The sequence below is a fragment of the Pituophis catenifer genome, unplaced genomic scaffold (assembly GCF_029215685.1).
Source record: "Pituophis catenifer annectens isolate HBS135680 unplaced genomic scaffold, rPitCat1.0.hap2 SCAF_15, whole genome shotgun sequence".
Classification (NCBI taxonomy): domain Eukaryota; kingdom Metazoa; phylum Chordata; class Lepidosauria; order Squamata; family Colubridae; genus Pituophis; species Pituophis catenifer.
The window spans coordinates 7,499,178-7,522,453 of NW_027256895.1; the positions used below are offsets into that span (position 1 = coordinate 7,499,178).

Here is a 23,276-nt window from a genome sequence, read left to right on the forward strand (position 1 = left end):
GAGTGGGAAGGCAGGGAACATTGAGGGTCTTCTCTCCAGAGAAAGTACATGTGGAAGGATTCAGAAGATTGACTTATGGTGGGTCCCTCTCTTTGGAATATCTTTGGACCAGCCCAGGGATGCCCTTTCCGTGATGTCTAAGTGCCTGGAGGCAGTACAGGTCTGGATGGGTAGGAACAGGCTCAAACTCAACCCCTCCAAGATGGAGTGGCTGTGGATGCTGGCATCTCCTGATCTAGTGACCCCATCACTCTTGATGGGAGGGGAGTTGCTTACTCCTTCTGAAAGGGTTCACAATCTTGGCATCCTCCTGGATTCGCGCTTGTCCTTAGTTGATCACCTAACAGCCGTGACCAGGGGGGCTTTTGCGCAGGTTCGCCTGGTGCGCCAGTTGTGACCTTTCCTAGATAGGGATGCCCTCTGTACAGTCACTCATGCTCTCGTTATCTCTCATCTGGACTACTGCAATGCCCTCTACATGGGGCTGCCCTTATGGTGTACCCGGAGGCTCCAGCTGGTCCAGAATGCGGCCACGTGGGTTGTTACGGGAGCTTCCCACTACTCCCGTGTTACACCTCTCCTGCGCGAGCTGCACTGGTTGCCGGTGGTCCTTCGGATCCGCTTCAAGGTGCTGGTACTTACCTATAAAGCCCTTCATGGCATGGGCCTGGGGTACTTGCAGGACCACCTCCTACCAGCCTCCCACCGCCCAGTGCGCTCACATAGGACTGCCCTCCTCCGGGTGCCATTGGCCAGACAATGTTGCCTGTTGGCGCCCAGGATGAGGGTATTCTCTGTGGCCACACTGACCCTCTGGAATGAGTTACCCACTGGGCTCCAGACAGCCCCCAACCTTCGCTCTTTTCATGGTGACCTGAAGACGTGGCTTTTTCAACAAATCTCCTGATCTGTTGGGGGTTTTAGTTTTAACTGTCGGGGATTTAAATTGGATTATTTTAGTATTCATTTTACTATCTTGTTGTTTTATTGTTGTGAGCCGCCCCGAGTCCTTCGGGAGAAGGGCAGCATATAAGTACGATAAAAATAAAAATAAAATGAATAAATCTTTGGAATATCATGCTTAGATTGAACCTCCCCTTTGATAGACCTGAAGACCTGGTATTGCCCTTTGAAATCCAGAGCAGGATGGAGCCCATTAAGTCGCTTATATAATTTTTGTTATTCCCAGGAGTCTGTGTGTGTGGGGATGGGGGTGGGGGTAACGTTATTGTTTTTAATGTATATATATCAGCCCAGAAACTCTGACAGTGAGAGGGCAGCCATATAACATCAAATACAAGCTGGGCAGAAACGATCTAAAAGACGACCTTCACTCTGTCAAGGATCTAGAAGTACTCATTTCAAAAGATCTAAGCCCCAGAGCTCACTGTAACAATATTGCTGAAAAGGCATTAAGAGTTGTCAACCTTATTTTACAAAGTTTTCTCTCTGATAACACTATACTTCTAACTAGGGCATACAAAACCTTTGCCAGACCTATCCTTGAATACTGCTCACCTGCCTGGAACCCACACTGTATTTCAGACATTAAGACATTAGAGAGGATCCTGAAATATTTTACAAGAAGAGTACCCAACTCCTCTACTCGCAATAAAATTCCTTATACCACCAGACTTGAAATTTTAGGCCTGGATATCCTTGAACTACACCGTCTATGTTCCGACCTAAGCTTAGTACATATGATTATCTACCATAATGTCCTACCTGTTAATGGCTACTTTAACTTAAGGGCCTGGTGGCTCAGCAGACTAAAAAAGCATTGTGATTAACACCAGCTGTCTGCAATTACTGTAAATTTGAATCTCACCAGGCTCAAGGTTGACTCAGCCTTCCATCCTTTCTAAGGTAGGTTAAATGAGGACCCAGTTTGTGGGGGCAATAAGCTGACTTTGTATAAATATACAAAAGTATGAAGGCTATTGCTTAACGCATTGTAAGCCACCCTGAGTCTCTGGAGAAGGGCGGCATATAAATCAAATTAAAAAAAAAAAAACTTCAACCACGATAACCCAAGGGCTATCAATAGATACAAACTAAATGCAGTCCGCTCTAATCTTTTTTGCAGAAAATACAACTTCAGCAATAGAGTAGTAAATGTCTGGAACACTCTACCTGATCCTGTTGTTAGTTTCTCTAACCCCCATACCTTTTACCTTAAACTGTCTACCGTGGACCTTACATGTTTCTTAAGAGGTCCCTAAGGGGGCGTGTACCAGTGTGCCCACCATCCCTGTCCTACTGTCCCCATTTATATGTCCTCATTTTATGTGTTTATGGCTATGTTTTGCTTATTTATATCCATTTATTTGTGCCATCTTTTCATGTATCCATGTCTATGTTTATACTGATACTTATTGACAAAATAATTAAATAAATAAATATAAATTCTCACAAATAAACAAACAAATAAATCTTACAATGGTATGTCATAAGGTTTATACATGGATTCAGTTTATAAAACTGGTGAACTCTGTAGGACATCATGCTACCAAGAGGAAGCATCACTTGCAGAGAAGTCCAGAGTAACTACTTTCTATCCGAATTAGGATTGTACTTTCATTATCACTTGGGCTGTTTACCCTGTCCATTGAATCTATCTATCTATCTATCTATCTATCTATCTATCTATCTATCTATCTATCATCTCTCTATCTATCATCTCTCTATCTATCACCGATCCATCGATCGATCGATCGATCGATCCATCCCTCCCTCCCTCCATCCATGTCCGTCCGTCCGTCTGTCTGTCTATCTATTTTTCTGTCTGTCTGTCTGTCTTTCTGTCTGTCTATATCTATCTATCTATCTATCTATCTATCTATCTATCTATCTATCTATCTATTGATCTATCTATCAATTGATCGATCGATCGATCTATCCCTACCCCAAAAAGGAAATTCAATATGGAGAAAAGCAAGGTTTTACATCTGGGCAGGAAAAACCAAAGGCTGATTCAACCTTGAGCCCCTCAGGATCGAACTCCTGGAAAAAGTACTCATTCACAGACTTCATTCTAACTACCATGCCACCACGGCTCCTTACGTAGATTACATATAAAACCTACATTTATGCTGAAAACCTTTTACTCATATAAGCAAATTGGAGGAATTCATTAAGATCAGGAAAAAAAAAATCCTTACTTTGGTAAGTTATAAGATCTTAAACAAGGATTTTCCTTAAAATTCATTTCATAGGCATTGTAAATGATGCAAGGTACCATCCCACCAATAACAAGGTCACCATTTAATAAATGTGGTGACTCCTGTAGGAGATAATTATTTTGGTGAAATAATAAGTGGCTGATGGTTAAACTTTTCAATTGCACACCTGCTAATGTACAGGGGGGAATTTGCAATACAACATACACTTGATTTTTTAAAACTTATTTTTTTACAATGAATGATAAGTGCATAGCATAAAGATGCATAGACATTTTATTGTGTCATTGGTTTACTTTAAGAGGTAACAGTAACAGTGTTGGAGGGGACCTTGAAGGTCATCATCTAGTCCTGCTCACATAGGACTATCCTAACTGTAACCCTAAACCTATTTCTGACAAATGGCTGTCTCTTCTTAAAAGGCTCCAGAGGTAGGTATACACAACTTCCAAGTTGTTCCACTGATAGATTATTCTCACTGTTAGGAATTTTCTCCTTAGTTCTAGATTGCTTCTCTCCTTAATTAGTTTCCACCCATTATTTCTTGTCCTGCTTTCAGGTACTTTGGTAAATAAGTTGGCCCCCTCTTCCTTGTGGACCCCCTTAGAAAGGAAAGGATATCTCTTGTTGATGGTGCAAACCCTCAGAATCACTTGAACCATGAGATGCAGTTAAATGTATTGGATTCCCAAACTCAATGAATGTCAGATTCATTGAGTTTGGGGATGTTAATTAGGCAGCGTAACTAGTAATATGAGCTAAACCCAGGAGCAAAACACAGCACACAGCACATAGAGCCATTTTATATAAATAACAGTAGTTTTATTTACAGTGAAATATTTATAGACTTATGTGTGGTTAAATACCTTTAGAGCTACTGATACATGGAGAGCAATTGATATACACATGACGGGAGAACAAGAAGTACAATGCATGAGGAGAAGGCTTGAGGAGAAGGAAAGCCATCTAATGGCTTCCTTTATATAGGCAGCTAATTAATTAGCTAGTAAGACTGTTTTTACTTCTTTATAATAAAATGTGTTTATTAGAATATATCTCAGGTTTATTTTCTTAAGGTATATTTGCAAGGAAAGGCCACGATCCATTCTCTAATCAAGGTGCAATTACCCAAAAGCGGAATGGCACTAATTGCCACCCTGACACGTGGTAGCAGGAGGTTGGCTTGGATTGATTTATGGCTTTTTTCCTTGCTTGTTACTTTGATGATAAGCGAATAGGCTAATTAGACAGATGATTATTTTAGCGACTGCAGAATGCTAATTTAATTACTGCAACGATGCCAAAGAAAAAGAAAAAAGGCAAAATGAAACTCAGAGATTTCTCTATTAATGATTTAAACCTCTCCTATGAAGAAGAGGCAGAAAGGAGGTTTTCAAATTTCCAGCCACTTGCTTCAGCCACACGCCTGGAACAAGGAGCCGTGGGAGTAGAAGAAACAGACGAAATGCTCTTACAGAGGCTTCAGGAGGAAGATAACAGAAAAGCTGCTTTTGAAGGCAACGTGCTGCAACTGAGGTCAGTGATGTCTCCTTCTGAATATGTATGCTCTCAAACAGTCCTCCCAGAACCTTCTGAATTTGAAACACTTGGTGCAAGGCCAAAGTTTTCACAAATGGCTCAGCATTTTTCCTCCCACACACAGAGAGAAATAATCTATTATTCTCCTCGAAGGTCTGAGCTCACCCTGGATGAGCAAACTATAAAAGCCTATCATGATCATATAAAATGTTTTGAACATGAGCTATTCCAGGCAAAAATGGCTCGAGCAAGATAAGAGAGTGACTCATGCTTTTAAAATTCCTGAAACCACCATCTTAGCTTCTTCTTCAGAGTTAAAGACACACCCCCTATAGGATATTGTGTCAGGCCAATCAGAACAGAGAGCTGTGTACACGTCACAATTGTCACATGATGTTCTCTCTGATCAAATTACATATCATGCCACGAAGGCAGAAAAATTATCTGAGCTGCCCAAAACTAAAGGTGGAGCACCATCTGCCGGCAAAAGTAATTTACTAGAGAAAGCTCAAATACAACAGCCCCAAGCTCAAGCTCAAATGGCAGCTGGAGCACAGCAGATTCCTATACAGCAGCCACATTTTCAAGTGCATGCACAAATGCCTCCAGCCGTGCAACCAGGACCATTTGTTGGTCCACAACAAGCACAGCAAATACCACAGGTATTTTTACCGGCACAGCCAGCATACCAAATGCAAATGGTGAGTCGAAATTAAAGATGTCAGGACAGAATTATAAGGCCTGGGTCAGTGAGATTGGATTGCTACTTTGCAGAGAAAGTACTCACTGTATGGTTTTTAATCCTCCTGCTCAGCCATGGACTCCTGCAATAAGAGACTTAGAGACTAAAGCTTGCACAACATTACTGATGTCCATGGATACTGAACTGCAGGTCACTTTTCCACCTGATGCAACAGCCCAACAAATTTGGGCCCAATTGGAGAATTGCTACAGGCCTGTTTCAATTGAATCTTCATGTTTGCTCATGTCTGAGTTCCATGGTTCGAGATTGAAACCTGGTGAACAAATTGGAGGACATTTAGCCAAACTGAAAGGAATCAGAAGAGAATTGAGAGAAAGAGGCTATCTTATTGATGATATTATTATTAATTCATTGAATTATGAATGGAAAGATGCCATTACAAAGATTAATCTAGTGCCTATTGCTCAATGCACAGTGGATCATATATGCAGACTTTTAATTGAAGAAGAAGCACTCATGTTAGCTACTCCACATTTGAGAGGACCACCCGCATCGAGAGCTCCAGTGAGGCGTCCCTTCTGAGGAAGAGCCTACGTTCCAAGGATGCCAAGATGCTACATCTGTAATCGTGTGGGACATGCCACCTGGGATTGTCCCCAATGAGTCCCAGCTCCCGTCTCGTACCAGCCCAGAGGAACAGATTCCAGAGGAGGCAGAGGCAGAGGTGGAAGACAAGGTTGTCATGGTCCCCGGCGTGATCCACAAGCTCCACTCACCACATTGGCTTTAACCAATGATCCACAACCTCAACCAGAGTATGACAGACGACTCCTGTGGACTTTGGACAGTGGTGCAGCATTGCATGTTACCTACAGAAAGGAACTTTTTACAGAGATGCACGAGCCTGAACCTGAACTACGTGAACTTTATTCTTTTTCCAATCATCCTTGTCAGGTCAAAGGAAAAGGAACTGTTTATGTTGAATAGCTCGATGCATTCATTCCCGATGTTTATTATATACCAACAGCAAATAGTAATTTGCTTACTACTTGCTCAGAGTCATTTATCTAGAGCATTAAAGTTCCAGGTTCACCACCTTGAAAAAGCAAGTTACATAGTTAAACATGGAGATATTGTTGCTGAAATCATGTTAATTGGTGGTGTTTATTACTTAAAGCCAAAGCCTAAACCACAAACACAGGCAAGTATTCCAAAAAGGGAGAGCACAGGCCCAGAGAGAGATGTTCCAGAGAGAGATCCTGTTGCTACTCCAAAGACTCCGAAAGCCAACAAAAAGAAAATAAGGAAACAGGTTGCTCAGAGCAAGCCTGAGGTTCCTCATAAAACTGTTAATGTTGAAAATTCACTAACTGGTAAACCTTTGCATTGCAGGTGTATCCATAAATGGCATAGAAGATTGGGGCATGCCAGTTTCCGTGTTCTTAGGAAGATGCTGGAGTTCACAAAAGGTTTGGATCTAAAGGTGTTTTTGGATTGTGCTTTATGCAAAAAGGCCAAATCCAAAGCAGCAGCCATTCCCAAACGCACTACACGCCTGTCAACACGCATTTTTGATTTGGTTCACACTGACATAGTTGGTCCTTTTCCACCAACACTTGGTGGTAGAAAATATTTTCTAACAATTGTTGATAATTATTCTAGATATAGATATGGATATCCTATGAAAGAAAAATCTGAGACTTTTAAGATCTTTAAAGACTTTGCAGCTCTTGTTTCTACCCAACACCAAGTTCGCATCGCCAGAATCCAGAGTGATCGTGGTGCTGAATTCATGTCTGAGCATTTCCAGGACTGGATGCATAAGAATGGAATTCTTCATCAGACATCGGCTCCTTACACACCGGCTCATGTTGTCGTAGAATGACAACAAGGGGTCCTACAAACCATGATGCATTGTCTCCTAGAAGACGCCAACCTTAGCAACCCATACTGGGATGAAGCTATCAAATATGCAAATTACATTGTCAATTGTACTTGGAGCAGTGTAATAAATCAGACTCCTTTCTTCATGTTATATGGCTACAAGCCCGATTTCAAAAACATCCAAATTTTTGGTTCATATGCTATGGTGAACATTCCCTTAGCTCAAAGAAGAAAAGGAGGTCCAGCAGCAAAGAGACTGAGATTTATGGGTATTGATGATAGTTCAAAATGGAGCAAATTTATTGACTCTAAACATGTAATTGTGATTTCCCAATCTGCTAATTTTGAAAAAGATGTTGACTGGTCCAGGATTCATTCCAATGATCCCGGAGTTTATTTTCCTAGAGATGATACTGCTGATGCCGCATAGCCTGATGATCAAGATTCACGGGCAAATGTTCCAGCCACTAGTTCTTCTCAACCTGATGTTCCATCTTCGCAAGCTGCGGATGCTGACGCTAGCGACGAATGTGAGGACGAGGACAAAGCAGAAGAAGAATGGACTGTTGTTCCGAGATGTTCCAATAGGGTCACAGAGGGGATCCCTCCACAATGATATTCTTGGCAACTGACAAAAACACCCTTGCCTTTGATTTGTAATGTTACACTTCCACCTGATACATTCACACAAATCAAACATCTTCCTGATTCAGAGCAAGACAAATGGTATAAGGCAATGCAGGTTGAAATGGACAGTCTAAAGAAACTTAAGGTGTTTACATCTGCAAAACCTCCAGCAAATAAAAGGGTCATTGGCACTTGATGGGTCTACAGAATCAAAAAGAAGCCAAATGGTGAGTCATTGTACAAGGCCAGACTTGTAGCTCAGGGTTTCGCTCAACGTTATCCTGAGGACTACACAAATACCTATTCACCGATAGTCCGGACTGAGAGTGTAAAAATTGCTTTAGCAACCGCTACTATCCTTGATGTAGAAGTTTTCCAGTTCGATGTTGACACGGCTTATCTACATGCTGACCTAGATGAAGAGATCTACGTGAGAGGTCCTCCAGGGTTCCGAAAGCAAGAAGGGGATACCTGGTTTCTACAAAAAAGTCTTTATGGTCTGAAACAGTCTGGTTTAATGTGGTACTTATGTCTTACTGACAAACTAAATTCAATGGGCTTTATTAAGTCCGAAACTGATGAGTGTGTGTTCACAAAAAGATCTAACAATGCATATGAGATAGTTCTTGTTTATGTTGATGATATTGTTTATATTGGTCCAAATAAGAAAATGAGTGAAATTTTTGCCAAAGCTTTGCAGAGATATTTTACATTGAAATCTTTAGGTCATATGAGCACTTATTTAGGTGTTCAGATTGAAAAAACACAGAAGGGGTTTAGTCTTTCACAAGAAGATAAAATTGAACAAATTTTGCATCATTGCAACATGAAGGATACTAACACAACAAAGACACCCATGCAAACAGATTTTCACAATTTGACACATGAACCAAGTCCTGAGTTTGAGGATCAAACACTCTATCGTTCAGTTATTGGGTCACTGTTGTATATTAGTAGTAGGACCAGACCCAACATTGTACATAGTGTTAATCTCTTGTCTCGACACGTAGGTAAGGCAAAACAGTTTCATTGGACATGTGTTAAGAAATTATTGAAATACCTAAAACACACTAAACATATGAAGTTATTGTTAGAACCAACACATACTGATTATGCAGAATTATGTTGTTATGCAGATTCTGATTGGGCAAGTGATAAGAAATCACATAAAAGTACTTCAGGTTATATGATGTTCTTAAATGGATGTCCTGTTTACTGGCAAGTGCGTAAACAGAATTTTGTTTCTTGTTCATCTACTGAAGCTGAATATGCTTGTAAGCTGAATATTCAGATGCATGTAATTCTCTAACATGGTTTGATGCTTTGGTCACAGATATCTGGACATGTCCGATTCGACCGATCACTGTGATAGAACACAATGAATCAGTGGTTTATATTTCTGAATCATATTTCACAGGTTCTAGGTCCAGACACATCGACATCCGTTATCAAAACATAAAACAATTAGTGAAAAAAGGTTTTGTTAAATTGCAGTATGTATCTACACATGATCAAATTGCTGATATGCTCAACAAATCGCTTCCAGCAGTTCAACACGAGTATCTGCATAAGAAGATGTGCCTTATTTGATGATGTACTTGATATCCGCTCAACTGGCAAAGAAGGGGATTGTAACTGCATTTTTTTGTATTTGCCAGCTGTGCTTGAACTCTAAGACTTACCATAGCTGATCAGAACTCTTATCTCTAAGCTAACTGCGCATGTCCACATTCTTTCACTGTCTTCTAACTTTCTTTGTTCGCCTGCCTATAAGTCCGGCAGGAATGCTGCCAAGATGTAATTAATTAGCAAGTAAGAATGTTTTTACTTCTTTATAATAAAATGTGTTTATTAGAATATATCTTGGGTTTATTTTCTTAAGGTATACTTGCAAGGAAAGGCCACGATCCATTCTCTAATCAAGGTGCAATTACCCAAAAGCGGAATGGGACTTATTGCCACCCTGACAAACTCTTTATATCCTGTCAATGAATTTTCATTTTGAAGTTGCCCAGCAAATCCAAAACTGATATTCCATAATAGCATGTTAAATATACATTCATAAAATGATAATTAGCTTTTTATTATGTTTATCTAGTGCTCTATCAACTGAAAGCATAAAAGCCATGAAAATGTATCTACAAATATTGAACATTGGTCAAGTGACTATGTGAAATATCTTAACAGGAGCCAAGAAACCTAGATTATCGAAGTCAAGCTCAACAGGAATGTTAAAATGCAGAAAGGATTAGGTTAAAAAATCTTGGAAAATTGTGAAAATGCAGCAGCATGAGCATTTATGTTGAAACGGGCAATCAAAATAAATTTTAGCAGTCACAAATATCCTATATAAATCCTTCTTTTTTAAAAAAAGTCTATGTTTCTAAAATTTTATGTATGTCTCCTGTAGACAGCAGTATTTCTATTTCTTTTTTCAACAGTTCCATTGAGCCTGATAGATCACATGATGTATTAATTCTTCTTTATGAGTTTCTCTCTCTGATTTAACTCGGGTCGAAAAACAATAATGTAGCATTTTGGCAAGAATATGCATCCCAGTAATGCAGCACCAGAGGACAAGATGGAGAACACCTCCACAGCTACCATGGCTTTTCCCTTTGTGCTCAGATAGGCTGGAAAGAAGGAGATCCACACACTGCAAAAGGCCAACATGCTGAAGGTGATGAACTTGGCTTCGTTAAAGCTGTCAGGTAATTTACGGGCAAGAAAAGCTACAATAAAGCTGGCGATGGCCAAGATACCCATGTAGCCCAAGACACAGAAGAAGAAACAAGCTGACCCCTCGTTGCACTGTAAAATCATTTTTTGGGACTCTGTGTGCATGTCCAACTCAGGGAATGGAGGTGATGTTGACAACCAAAGAATACAAATACATATCTGGAAGAGAGAGCAAGAAAGGACAATACAAAAAGATAATCTTTTCCCCACCCATCTCCTCATCTGAGATCCTGGTTTAGTCGCCATGAAAGCCACAACCACAGTGATAGATTTGGCTAGAACACTAGAAATGGCCACTGAGAAAGTGATTCCAAACATTGATTGTCGGAGAAGGCAGATTACTTTGCCAGGCTGGCTGAGGAAGAGCAAAGAGGAGAGAAAACAGAGCTGAAGAGAGACAAGCAGGATGTAGGTAAGGAACCTGTTATTGGCCTTGACAATTGGAGTATCTTTGTGCTTAATAAAAGTTCCAAGTACCCAAGATGTCAGGAAGAATAAACCAAGAGCTGCTGAAGCTAAACCAATTCCTAAGATTTCTTCAAAGGTCAGAAACACCACCAGTTTCAGGATACATCCTTTCTTTTCTTTATTTGGATAATGATCTTCTGAACATTGAAAACAGTCATCCATATCTGGAAAGAAAATCAAAGAGTTTGTCATCTAGGCCATCCAAATTATTGAAAAACACTCATGTAGCTTAGTAAAGTTTGCTTAAAGCTGATGAAATGTGAGAATTCCTAGCCTACCATTTTGATTTGAAATCTTCCCTTCAGGGCATGGAACACAGTCAAAGCAGCAGAACTGATTTCCCTCAATCCCCTTCTTCCTGGATCCAGGGAAACAAGGGTCATTACATTGAGAAAGTGGAGGAACCTGATGATAAACATGGAAATGTTTTGAAAAGGAGAGTTTTTAAAAGAGTTTCTGAATTTTCTCCTTAATGGGGTAACATGATAATTGACTTCCCAAAAGGATGCAGAATGTAAAAATTTCATCGACAATTTAAAATAATGTTGAAATTGTAATGATATAAAAAAGCTCCTGTCTGAAGAACAGGGTAAATAAATAAGTACAAATGGAGGTGACAATCTCATGGAAACATGGCTACTCTTGTGATTTCAAGTGGAAATATAATGCCTACCAAATAGGTAATCCTGGCTTCTTTTTTTATTATTATTATTAAGCATTTTTTCAAAAAACAAAAAAGAATCTTTAAACAAATTTTTCTTTCTAACAATTTTGGAATGATCAAACATTTCTTACTTATCCATTTTTTCTCCCTTATTTCAATGTATCCTTTATACATACAATTCTAATATTAATTTATTTACAAATATACATATAAATAATAGTGTACACAATTTCATTTCTACAATCTGCATTCTGTTTCCTCTTATTTATTACATTTCTACTCCTATATCTTCCTTACTTGATCTTTCCTTGCCCTTTATCTCTCTCCTCTAACCATTCATATTATTTCTCCCACGTTATATGATATTCTGTTTCCTCCTTTTCTTGTATCTCCTTTGTAAATTAGTCCATTTCTGCAAATTCCAAAATATTTCTAATCAAATTATCTTCGGTTGGTATATTATTGTTTTTCCAATTCTGTGCATATATTATTCTTGCTACTTTGATAATATGCAGAATTAAATATTGCATTTTTTTTATAAGACCCTGGGAGTATTCCTAATAAAAATATTACCGGCGTTATCTCTATGTGTTGTTTGGTTATGTCTTCTAATTGTAATCTAAGTTGACTCCAATACTGTTTTGCTTTGGGACACCTCCATCACATGTGGTAATACGTTCCCCTTTGTTGTTTGCATTTCCAGCACATTGATCGGGTATTGGGAAAAACCTTAGCCAGTCTTGCTGGTGGCAAATGCCATCCGTAGAACATTTTGTACATATTTTCTTTATAAGGTACAGACATTGTCAGTTTATAATTTTTATTCCATAATTTCTCCAATTTCTCCAATTCTATGTTATATCCAAAATATTTTGCCCAAATTATCGTATTTTCTTTAACTACTTCCTCTTCCATTTTATAATTTAATAAATAATTATAATTTTTTTTAGCAATTTATCTTCTGTTTCTAGAAGGATTTTATCTAATTCGTATATTTTTCTTTGGAATCCGTATTGTATCTGTCTTATATCTAGATTGTATTTGCATGTATGGCCACCAATCAATGTCTGTACCCTCTTCTTTTAATTCTTGCCTTGTTTTCAATTCACCTTGACTATTTAATAAATCCTTGTATCTTTTAATTTTGTCAATGTCCAGAACATTCAGATATATTAGCTCCTCCATTGGAGATAACTATTCTGGGATTTTATCGTAATGATTCTGTTTTATCCCTTGCCATGTTTGTAGTAATGCGTCTCAAATTAATGTGTCTCTGAAAGTAACTGTGTTGTCTATTTTTTCCTTCCCATAAAAAAGCATGCCACCCTCTTTGTAAATAGTCCCTCTATTGTTAGGATTCTTTTATTTCTTAATTCCATCCAGTCTTTGATCCAAATAAGTGTTGTAGCTTTGTAATAAATTTCCCAATCTGGGAGTCCAAAACATCCTCTTTCCCTACCAGCTTGTAATGATTGTATTTTAATTGTTGATCTTTTTCCCTGCCAAATATAGTTTGCTATTAATTTATTTAATAAATTAGTTTGCTATTAATTTATTTAGATCTTTAAAGAATCCCCCCCCCAAAAAAATTTTTTATAGGTACTATTTGAAACAAGAATAATATTTGTGGTAGAATGTTGATTTTAATTCTTTCTCCTGATTTTTGGTGAGGTTTTTCATTAATGTATTACTTTTTTTAGTCTTTCCGAAAATATCAATGTGAATAGTTTATAATCTGCATTTAATAGTGAGATGGGTCTATAGTCTTTGATTTGCTCTTGATCTGTACCCTCTTTTGGGATAAGGGTGAGGGTAGGTAAGAATACCTACAAGGTAGGTATTCTGGCCTTCATAAGTGCTTCATTGAAAATTTCTAACAGGGTTTCATCTAGTGATTCTTGAAATATCTTATATAATTCTGCCAGGAGTCTGTCTGGACCTGGTGTTTTGTTATTTTTCTGTTTTTTTCTCGCCTCCACTAATTCCATTATGCTAATTGTCCTATTCAATATCTGGCTTTTACATTGTAAAATTCTATACCCTACAATGAGTGTCTTTGCATTTGTGGAGCGGCAGAAGTAGAAGACCAGGCTCACATCCTATTTGACTGTTACTTGTATAAGGGGGTGAGAGACAGGTACCTGGGTCCATATACCAAAGGAATGACCCATTGGGATCCCCATATCAAAACAACTTACTTTATGTGCAGCCAGAGCCTGAAAATAACATTTAACACAGCGCAGTACTTAAACAAAATGGTTCGATTGAGATCTGCATCACGTGGGACTGATTTGGATAGATTGTAAGGGTGACACTGAAATATAATTTTCTGTCATTTTATTCTATTTTATATATTTATATGTTAAATTATATTGTATCTTATTGTATAACTATTGTATTTTACCCTACTCTTATTTTAAATTGTTTGTATAAGTTTTTATTGGCGATACGTGTTTGCACCTTGTGCTTTGATATGGCCAATAGGCTAATCAAAGTTATCATTTTAAGCTGTATTTCATCTTAAATTGCATTATATCCAATTCTATTTTAAATTGTTTTTATCAGATTTTAATAATTGTTTGTGTCTGGAACTCTGCACTTTGATATGGCCCAAGGACTAATCAATAAAGTAAACTCTGAATTCTGAACATTGTAATATCATGTTTGAGGAATCCTTAATCATCCATAACATTTGAAAGAATAGCCCATTGTTTATTTTAAAAAAACCAGAAATTAGATTTCTAAAGAAACTGTGTTCAATATGGGATCATAATAGATTAAGGCATGGTGGATTCACTAATTCGATACCTGGTTAAAAGCTGGGTGCCAGACAATTAGATCTTCATCAATGAATAATTCCTTTCCTTTTGGAGCCTGTAAATCCATTTCTCCAACTCTAACTCTCTGAAAGGATCTGTTTGGAAAAGTGATCAAGTTGGTGATGTCGAATCCACCTGTTGCTTCCCCTTTCTCATTCAGGAACACTCTTTCCCTGGCTGAATTGTTGAAAGAAATGCCTCGAAGAAATGAATGGAGCTACTTGAAAGGGAATAAAAGCAAAAGGGAATTAAAAACAATATAATAGAGAAGAGAAAATCATATCCAAGTTTCATTCACTCATTCTTCCCATTCCTATAATATTAGAAATTTGATAATCAATATTGTATGATAACGTACATATCTACATTATATATATAATTTGATATCAATAAAAGGAAAAGTAGGAATTAACTGAAACAGAATGAAATAAAGGATTTTGAAATTTTGTCTCTCTTTAAATTATGATTTACAGGTGAAACTCGAAAAATTAGAATATCGTGCAAAAATTCATTTATTTCAGTAATACAACTTAAAAGGTGAAACTAATATATGAGATAGACTCATTACATGCAAAGCGAGATAGTTCAAGCCTTGATTTGTCATACTTTTGATGATTATGGCTTACAGCTCATGAAAACCCCAAATTCACAATCTCAGAAAATTAGAATATTGTGAAAAGGTTCAATATTCTAGGCTCAAAGTGTCCCACTCTAATCAGCTAATTAAGCCATAACACCTGCAAAGGGTTCCTGAGCCTTTAAATGGTCTCTCAGTCTGGTTCAGTAAGAATCACAATCATGGGAAAGACTGCTGACCTGACAGTTGTGCAGAAAACCATCATTGACACCCTCCCTAAGGAGGGAAAGCCTCAAAAGGTAATTGCAAAAGAAGTTGGATGTTCCCAAAGTGCTGTATCAAAGCACATTAATAGAAAGTTATGTGGAAGGGAAAAGTGTGGAAGAAAAAGGTGCACAAGCAGCAGGGATAACCGCAGTCTGGAGAGGATTGTCAGGAAAAGGCCATTCAAAAGTGTTGGGGACTTTCACAAGGAGTGGACTGAGGCTTGAGTCAGTGCATCAAGAGCCACCACACACAGATGGATCCTGGACATGGGCTTCAAATGTCGTATTCTTCGTCAAGCTGCTCCTGAACAACAAACAACATCAGAAGAGTCTTACCTGGGCTAAAGAAAAAAAGAACTGGTCTGTTGCTCAGTGGTCCAAAGTCCTCTTTTCTGATGAGAGCAACTTTTGCATCTCATTTGGAAACCAAGGACCCAGAGTCTGGAGGAAGAATGGAGAGGCACACACTGCAAGATGCTTGAAGTCCAGTGTGAAGTTTCCACAGTCTGTGTTGATTTGGGGAGCCATGTCATCTGCTGGTGTTGGTCCACTGTGCTTCATTAAGTCCAGGGTCAACGCAGCCGTCTACCAGGAGATTTTGGAGCACTTCATGCTTCCTTCCGCAGACGAGCTTTATGGGGATGCTGACTTCATTTTCCAGCAGGACCTGGCACCTGCCCACACTGCCAAAAGTACCAAAACCTGGTTCAATGACCATGGGATTACTGTGCTTGATTGGCCAGCAAACTTGCCTGACCTGAGCCCCATAGAGAATCTATGGGGCATTGCCAAGAAAAAAGGTGAGAGACATGAGACCGAACAATGCAGAAGAGTTGAAGTCCGCTATTGAAGCATCCTGGTCTTCCATAACACCTCAACAGTGCCACAGGCTGATAGCATCCATGCCACGCCGCATTGAGGCAGTAATTGATGCAAAAGGGGCCCAAACCAAGTACTGAGTACATATTCATGCTTATACTTTTCAGAGGTCCGATATTGTTCTATGTACAATCCTTGTTTTATTGATTTCATATAATATTCTAATTTTCTGAGATTGTGAATTTGGGGTTTTCATGAGCTGTAAGCCATAATCATCAAAATTATGACAAATCAAGGCTTGAACTATTTTGCTTTGCATGTAATGAGTCTATCTCATATATTAGTTCCACCTTTTAAGTTGCATTACTGAAATAAATGAACTTTTGCACGATATTCTAATTTTTCGAGTTTCACCTGTAGATTCACTACTAGATCATATCTAGTCTTTCCTCATTGATAGAAAGCTCTTTGATAGTTTGTGATCTGATTAATTTCCTTTCGCCAAATTTGAAAATCTGAGGCTGAAGCATTCCTCCATAGAGAGATGCAAGATAGAGATTATTACAAACGTGTTTCATGTTTCATACTATGGATTCCACATCTATGAAGGGAAATTTTTATTTCATACCTCTAAAACTCTGATAGCGATAGAAAGCTCAGCTTGTTCCCCATGAAAGGTTCAGAAGCCATGTAGAAAGTTCTTGGAGAATTGATTATTTTTGGAGAAGGCAATCAAGAGTAATCTAAATTATCATTTCAGTTATTGCTTATTGTACAATGTCTGGTGATTTACTAAATAATTTCCAGTGACATATTAACCATAATTCATACAGTAGCTTCTCAATGATCAGAATAATATCAGAAACTATTTTTTCTGTATTTATTTTAGATAGAAAAGTATATCAGAGTCAGAAGGGACCTGGAGGTCTTCTAAATCAACACCTTAGTCAAGGAGGAGAGCCTATGATATTTCAGATAAGTGGCTTCCTTCTCTTCATAAAATTGTCCTCCTTATTTCTAGGTTGCTTTCTCATGCTTGATTCCACTTGCAGAAAATATTACGACATTCGACAATGGGATCAAAACATAATTTTACAACAAACTGTGTATTGAAATAAAAGAAGTGTCCAAGGCAAAGGGAATACCTGCCAAGCCTGGAGATGTGGAAGGTCAGGATTTTTACACCTCATAGTTTTTTCCCTATTCAAATGCAATGTGTATAGTGCTTGCAAAGCATGAGCCACAGCATAAACAGCATTGTAGATGCTGTAGCTTTGGCCAGTCATCTCCATTTCAAAGACTGGTCCAGGAAGATCCTCCAGCTTCATCTCTCCAGTGCATTTCCTACTATGCACTTCTTGTAATTCTGGTTTTGGAAATGAACACTCAAATGCTTGTTCCCAAACATCCTGCAGAAATCCATCTCTGGAGTCTGAAAGAGGATTTATAGTCTGAAGAAACTCCTTGAAACCTGCAACTGCTCTTGAATGAACAGTGAAGGAAAGAGCCCCATGGAACATGTGGAGATCCCAACTGATTTGAAATCCTGATAATATGAAATCAATCTGTGCAGTCATGATCCATACCCTTCTAAATAATGCAGTTTCCTTGCTTCCAGGATCTGTCATAAATGTGACAAATCTTAGCCACATAATTGTCAATGATTCTCCATAGACAAGAAATGCATTGGCTTGGCTAGTTATCCAATTCATGGAAATAATTAAGATTCTTTGAATTACTTCTTGGAAGTCTTCTATGTGGATTAGTTGTGAAAGCCTTTCTATGAACGATGAGCAGATTCCGTTCTCTGAAAATAAGGGCTGCATTTTCTGTAAGAAATTTTCTCCATCATTGTTATCAACAGAAAACATACCAATCCACGTCCACCTGAAATGGCAAAGCAGTTGAATGATCCCGATGTACTGATGGTCTTCTTTTGGGACCATGAAATAAAGTGAAGAGAGTTTAGTGGTCTCAAATTCCTCTTTGGGTAATGAGCCATATGTCAGCTGCAAGAAAGTGGAGTAGTATTCTCTTGAGTTGTTACATCAAATCTGATTGTCCTTTCTATTTTTTATATAAAATATATGCAAGGAATGAATTATTTTCCTGAAATTCTTTTAAGTATAAATATGGAAAGGAATTTATTGGAACTATTTCAAACACATAAGGTTGATCAATTATTTTGATAGAAGCAGAGAAAAGTATGTTCAAATCTTTCCTCAGGTATGGAATGTCTCTAGATACTCACTTCTTGTATTTGGCATTGTAGTTTCAAAATTATACTAATAGACCTTAAGTCACCGAGAACATTTTAATGGAAACTGAAGCTTAATCTTTAATGACCCTTAATTAATACAACAGAACACCAAGAACAGAATATATATATATTTTCCCTTTAGCCCTTTTACAACTTACTTGTGGAATTTTGAAGAATCCTGTAATTTCAGCAATACGAGATGATGTGACAAAATCTAGTCCCCCAATGATGGCCATGAGATTCTTCTCGCTTTCACACTTGTAGTTAGGGACAAATTCCTGGGATTTGAAAAGTAGGTCCAGAGTGGTGCGATATGTCATTCTTGAATTGTAGTAACTGTCATAGATGTGGAACCCAAGAGTGACATTAGATAAGATCTGGGAGTCCTTATTGATCTCCTTTACAGCAAAAGCCAAGGCGAGGACATGTTGATGAAATTTGATGAATATACTGCAAAAATTTAGACAGCGGTGATAACTATATCAGAAATCTCTCTAGATATATAAATGGCCGATAAATGACAGTTAAGAATTCCACATCTGGAGAACAGTGTGTATAAGTAACTCTACTGTTAGTATACCAGTCATTATTCGTGGTTTTCTTGCAGACATTTCATTACCCAAAATAGGTAAGATCATCCGTGCCTGGCACTAAAAATTTCTAGAAATTATCTTTACCTCAGTAAATGTTCAAATAGAGACTTCTTGATCTGAAATTTTGTTCATTTCATGTAAAAAAAACTTTAAAATAATGTAAAGAAAGTTATTTCTTCTTTCAAAACATGATACAATTGAAAGAAAGAAAGGCATAGATTATATTAAAAAGCCTGCATTTGTCCACAATGAACTTTTCAGTGATATGAAGTATTTTTGAAAATCTAGGTAACCTTACAGAGAAAAAAAAATAATCTTACGTTGGAATTTCGTAAGGTTTTATTGAAGGATTTTCACTAAAGTCAATTTCAAAAAAATGGTAATTCATGTGAGATGTCATGCCACCAACGATGAAGTCACCAGGCTGGTACCACTCATGTGGAACAAGGAAAGCATCACTTCCAGGGCAACTCAGAGTAACTACTTTGTGTACCAAGACCATCAAAAAACACATTTTCATGCTTTTGTTATTGTGAAAATGGTTTGCCTCCCATCTTACTGAATGGGAAGTACCTATAATCCTATACTTCATCTAAAGATTGATCCAAGGTTCATATCTGAGAATGCACTTAATGAGAAAATCTATCGTTTTCCATTTGAAGATCCACCTGTGTGCAAATTTGTATCTTGAATAGCATCAGGATTTGAACAGCTACTCTGGCAGAAGAGAAGAGAGGGTAGAAGCCTGAAGCAATGAGTTTGACAGAGCTGTTATTACCCTTGTGCCAAACGTCCTGTAGTTCAAGTGTTTTTTTTATCTCCAAGCTTGTTTTTGAATATCCTTCTCTTCTGTGCAGCTTTTGGTGTTTTGGCCTAGCTAGGAAAAAACATGGTGATTCCTGTAGGAGATAATTATTTTGTTTTGATGAGATTGTAATTGGCTAATGGTTCAACTATTTTTTAAAAAATAAGCCAATGCCAATGGAAATAATGTAAGGGAGATTTGCAATAAAATATATGCTTAGTTTTTAAATTGTTGAAAGTGTTCTTTGGAGTTACTATATTTATTTTCTACCAATTTTTCACAAAAGAGAATATGAACGGATCGAGAAGGTGTCAGTCATTTTTTTTCCAATTATTTTTATTAATATATTATATACACCAATACACCAATAAAATATACAATCTTGCCACCATGGTATAATGTAATTACATTGTCCATAAATATAAAGTCATTCCTTTAACATACATATTTGCCATCATATATATACATCATCATATATCTATTCTATCCCACCTTTTCTGGACCCAATCGCACCATAATTTCCAACTGTTATAAAATTCTGAATCTTTTTTACCATTGATCAATCTAGTTAATCTATCTGATTCCGCACACTCATTAATTTTATATATTATTTTCAAATCCATCGGTAAGTATTGATTTTTCCACTCCTGCGCATACGCTAATCTTGCTGCAGTAATAATGTGAATCAACAAGAACCATATATCTGATTTAACATTCAAAGGTTTTGCCCCCATAGGAAAATCTCGGGCCTTAATTCCAAATTAATCTGTGTAATTTCCAAAATCCATTGCCGTATTTTTTTCCAATATTTAACCGTCTGCGGACAGGTCCACCATTGGACCTGGATACATTACTGTAAACACACTTCCAAAAGCAGGCAGATTTCCCAGGAAACATTTTAGCTAACATTAGTCAGTCATTTAATGCATGTATGTTTTGTGAGGAGTACCCATGCAGAACCTTTTAAAAGAATTACTTTAATCAGGGAGGCGGAGCCGGTAAGATGGTTCCGCCCCAGGCGCCTGATGGAACCGGATAGGTTCCAGATGGAGCTTGGGCCATTCCCTGAGGCTCTGGCACACGCCTCGACTGGAGACCTAGTGGCCGCCTGGGATAGGGCGGCCGCTGGAGCTCTGTTTCGGGTTGTGCCTTTGCGGCCTCTGACCCGGCGCCGATCTCATTTAGCTCCTTGGTTCACTGAGGAGCTGAGGGAGTTGAAGCGCCGGAAAAGACGCCTAGAGAGTAGTTGGAGGGCCAGTCTTTCTGAATCTGACCGGACACTGGTAAGAGCTCATATTAGGAATTACCTAGTGGCGATAAAAGCAGCGAAATGTAGCTATTTTGCTGCTCTTATTGCATCATCAGATAATCGCCCGGCCGCCCTGTTTAGGGTGACCCGCTCCCTGCTCCACCAGGAAGCGCGGGAGGACCCCTTGGAGGGTAGAGCCGAGGATTTTGTCCAATATCTGTATGACAAAATCGCTCAGATTCGGGAAGATCTGGACTCCGACTGGATAGTCTCAGGGGGAGGGACTGGGGCAGGTCTTGAGAATGTTATCTGGGATGAGTTTGATCCTGTGACCCCTGAGGATGTGGACAGGATTCTGGGTAGACTGAACGCGACCACTTGTTTATTGGACCCGTGTCCCTCCTGGTTAGTGCTGGCTTCTCGGGAGGTGACACGAGGCTGGTTCCAGGGGATTATAAATGCTTCGCTGGGTGAGGGTGTCTTTCCTGCCGCCTTGAAAGAGGCGGTGGTGAGGCCTCTCCTCAAGAAGCCTTCCCTGGACCCGGCAATGTTGGTAAATTATCGTCCGGTCTCCAACCTTCGTTTTGTGGCGAAGGTTGTTGAGAGTGTGGTTGCGCAACAGCTTCCCCAGCACCTGGATGAAACGACGTATCTGGATCCGTTCCAGTCGGGCTTCAGGCCTGGGTACAGCACGGAAACGGCATTGGTCGCGTTGGTTGATGATCTCTGGAGGGCTCGGGACAGGGGGTGCTCCTCTGTCCTGGTCCTGTTAGATCTCTCAGCGGCTTTTGATACCATCGACCATGGTATCATGCTGCACCGGTTGGAAGAGTTAGGGGTGGGAGGCACTGTGTTGCGGTGGTTCTCCTCCTTTCTCTCTGACCGGTCGCAGTTTGTGTTGACAGGGGGACAGAGGTCGACCCCGAGGCCCCTCATATGTGGGGTGCTGCAAGGGTCGGTCCTCTCACCTCTCCTGTTCAACATTTATGTGAAGCCGCTGGGCGAGATCATCCGTGGTTTCGGGGTGGAGTACCATCAGTACGCTGATGACACCCAGCTGTACATCTCCACCCCGGATCACCCCAACGATGCCCTTGAAGTGATGTCCCGGTGCCTGGAGGCCGTACGGATCTGGATGGGGAGGAACAGGCTCAGGCTCAACCCATCCAAGACCGAGTGGCTGTGGTTTCCGACGTCCCGATATAGCCAGTTGACGCCATCACTGACTATTGGGGGCGAATCATTGGCCCCCACGGAGAGGGCTCGCAACTTGGGCGTCCTCCTGGATTCACGGCTGTCTTTAGAAGAGCACTTGACGGCCGTGACCGGGAGGATTTTTTATCAGGTCCGGCTGATTTGCCAGTTGCGTCCCTTTCTCGATCGGGACTCGTTACGCACAGTCACTCATGCCCTCGTCACCTCCCGCCTGGACTATTGTAATGCTCTCTACATGGGGCTCCCTTTGAGGAGCACCCGGAGGCTCCAACTGGCGCAGAGTGCGGCCGCGCAGGTGGTAATGGGAGCGACATGGCGCTCCCATGTAACACCTCTCCTGCGCGAGCTGCACTGGCTCCCGGTGGTCTTCCGGGTGCGCTTCAAGGTTTTGGTTACCACCTTTAAAGCGGTCCATGGCTTAGGGCCTGGTTATTTACGGGACCGCCTACTACCACCAATAGCCTCCCACCGGCCAGTACGCTCTCATAGAGAGGGACTCCTCCAGGTGCCGTCAGCCAAACAGTGTCGACTGGCGGCCCCTAGGGGGAGGGCCTTCTCTGTGGGGGCACCTACCATCTGGAATGAGCTCCCCCCGGAGATACGGAGGATCCCGGATCTGCGCTCCTTCCGCCGTGCTGTGAAGACCTTTTTATTCCATCAAGCAGGCTTGGCCTGATCTCTTCCCTTTTTAAATATGTAAATTTTAATCTGTTTTTAAATTATTGGGGTATTTTAATTTGTCTGGGCCAAAAAGTTTAATTTGATTTTATCGGGTTTTTAAATTTTGTGTATTTATGTATTTTATTGTTGGCTGTTCACCGCCCTGAGTCCTTCGGGAGTAGGGCGGTATACAAATCAAATAAATAAATA

At 39.5% G+C, this 23,276-nt stretch overlaps 1 protein-coding gene across 1 annotated transcript; it reads right to left on the reverse strand.

Moving 5' to 3' along the window:
• Positions 1-10,404: 10,404 nt before the first annotated feature.
• On the reverse strand, positions 10,405-19,651 carry LOC139324860 (vomeronasal type-2 receptor 26-like). The gene is made up of 6 exons (XM_070954609.1): positions 19,458-19,651; positions 18,703-18,994; positions 17,430-18,293; positions 14,612-14,839; positions 11,418-11,544; positions 10,405-11,303 (listed from the first exon to the last, which is right to left on the reverse strand). Exons 1-6 carry the CDS (start codon positions 19,649-19,651, stop codon positions 10,405-10,407), a joined length of 2,604 nt encoding a protein of 867 aa, XP_070810710.1.
• Between the last annotated feature and the right edge of the window lie 3,625 nt (positions 19,652-23,276).

Excerpts from the sequence above, each read along its gene's own strand:
- LOC139324860 (XM_070954609.1), bottom strand. The coding sequence starts at position 19,651 with ATGTGTTTTTTGATGGTCTTGGTACACAAAGTAGTTACTCTGAGTTGC. Across the intron at positions 18,995-19,457 it reads AAACCTTACGAAATTCCAAC|TATATTCATCAAATTTCATC; the intron begins GTAAGATTATTT and ends AAATTTTTGCAG. Across the intron at positions 14,840-17,429 it reads CACATCTCCAGGCTTGGCAG|CTCCATTCATTTCTTCGAGG; the intron begins GTATTCCCTTTG and ends CCTTTCAAGTAG.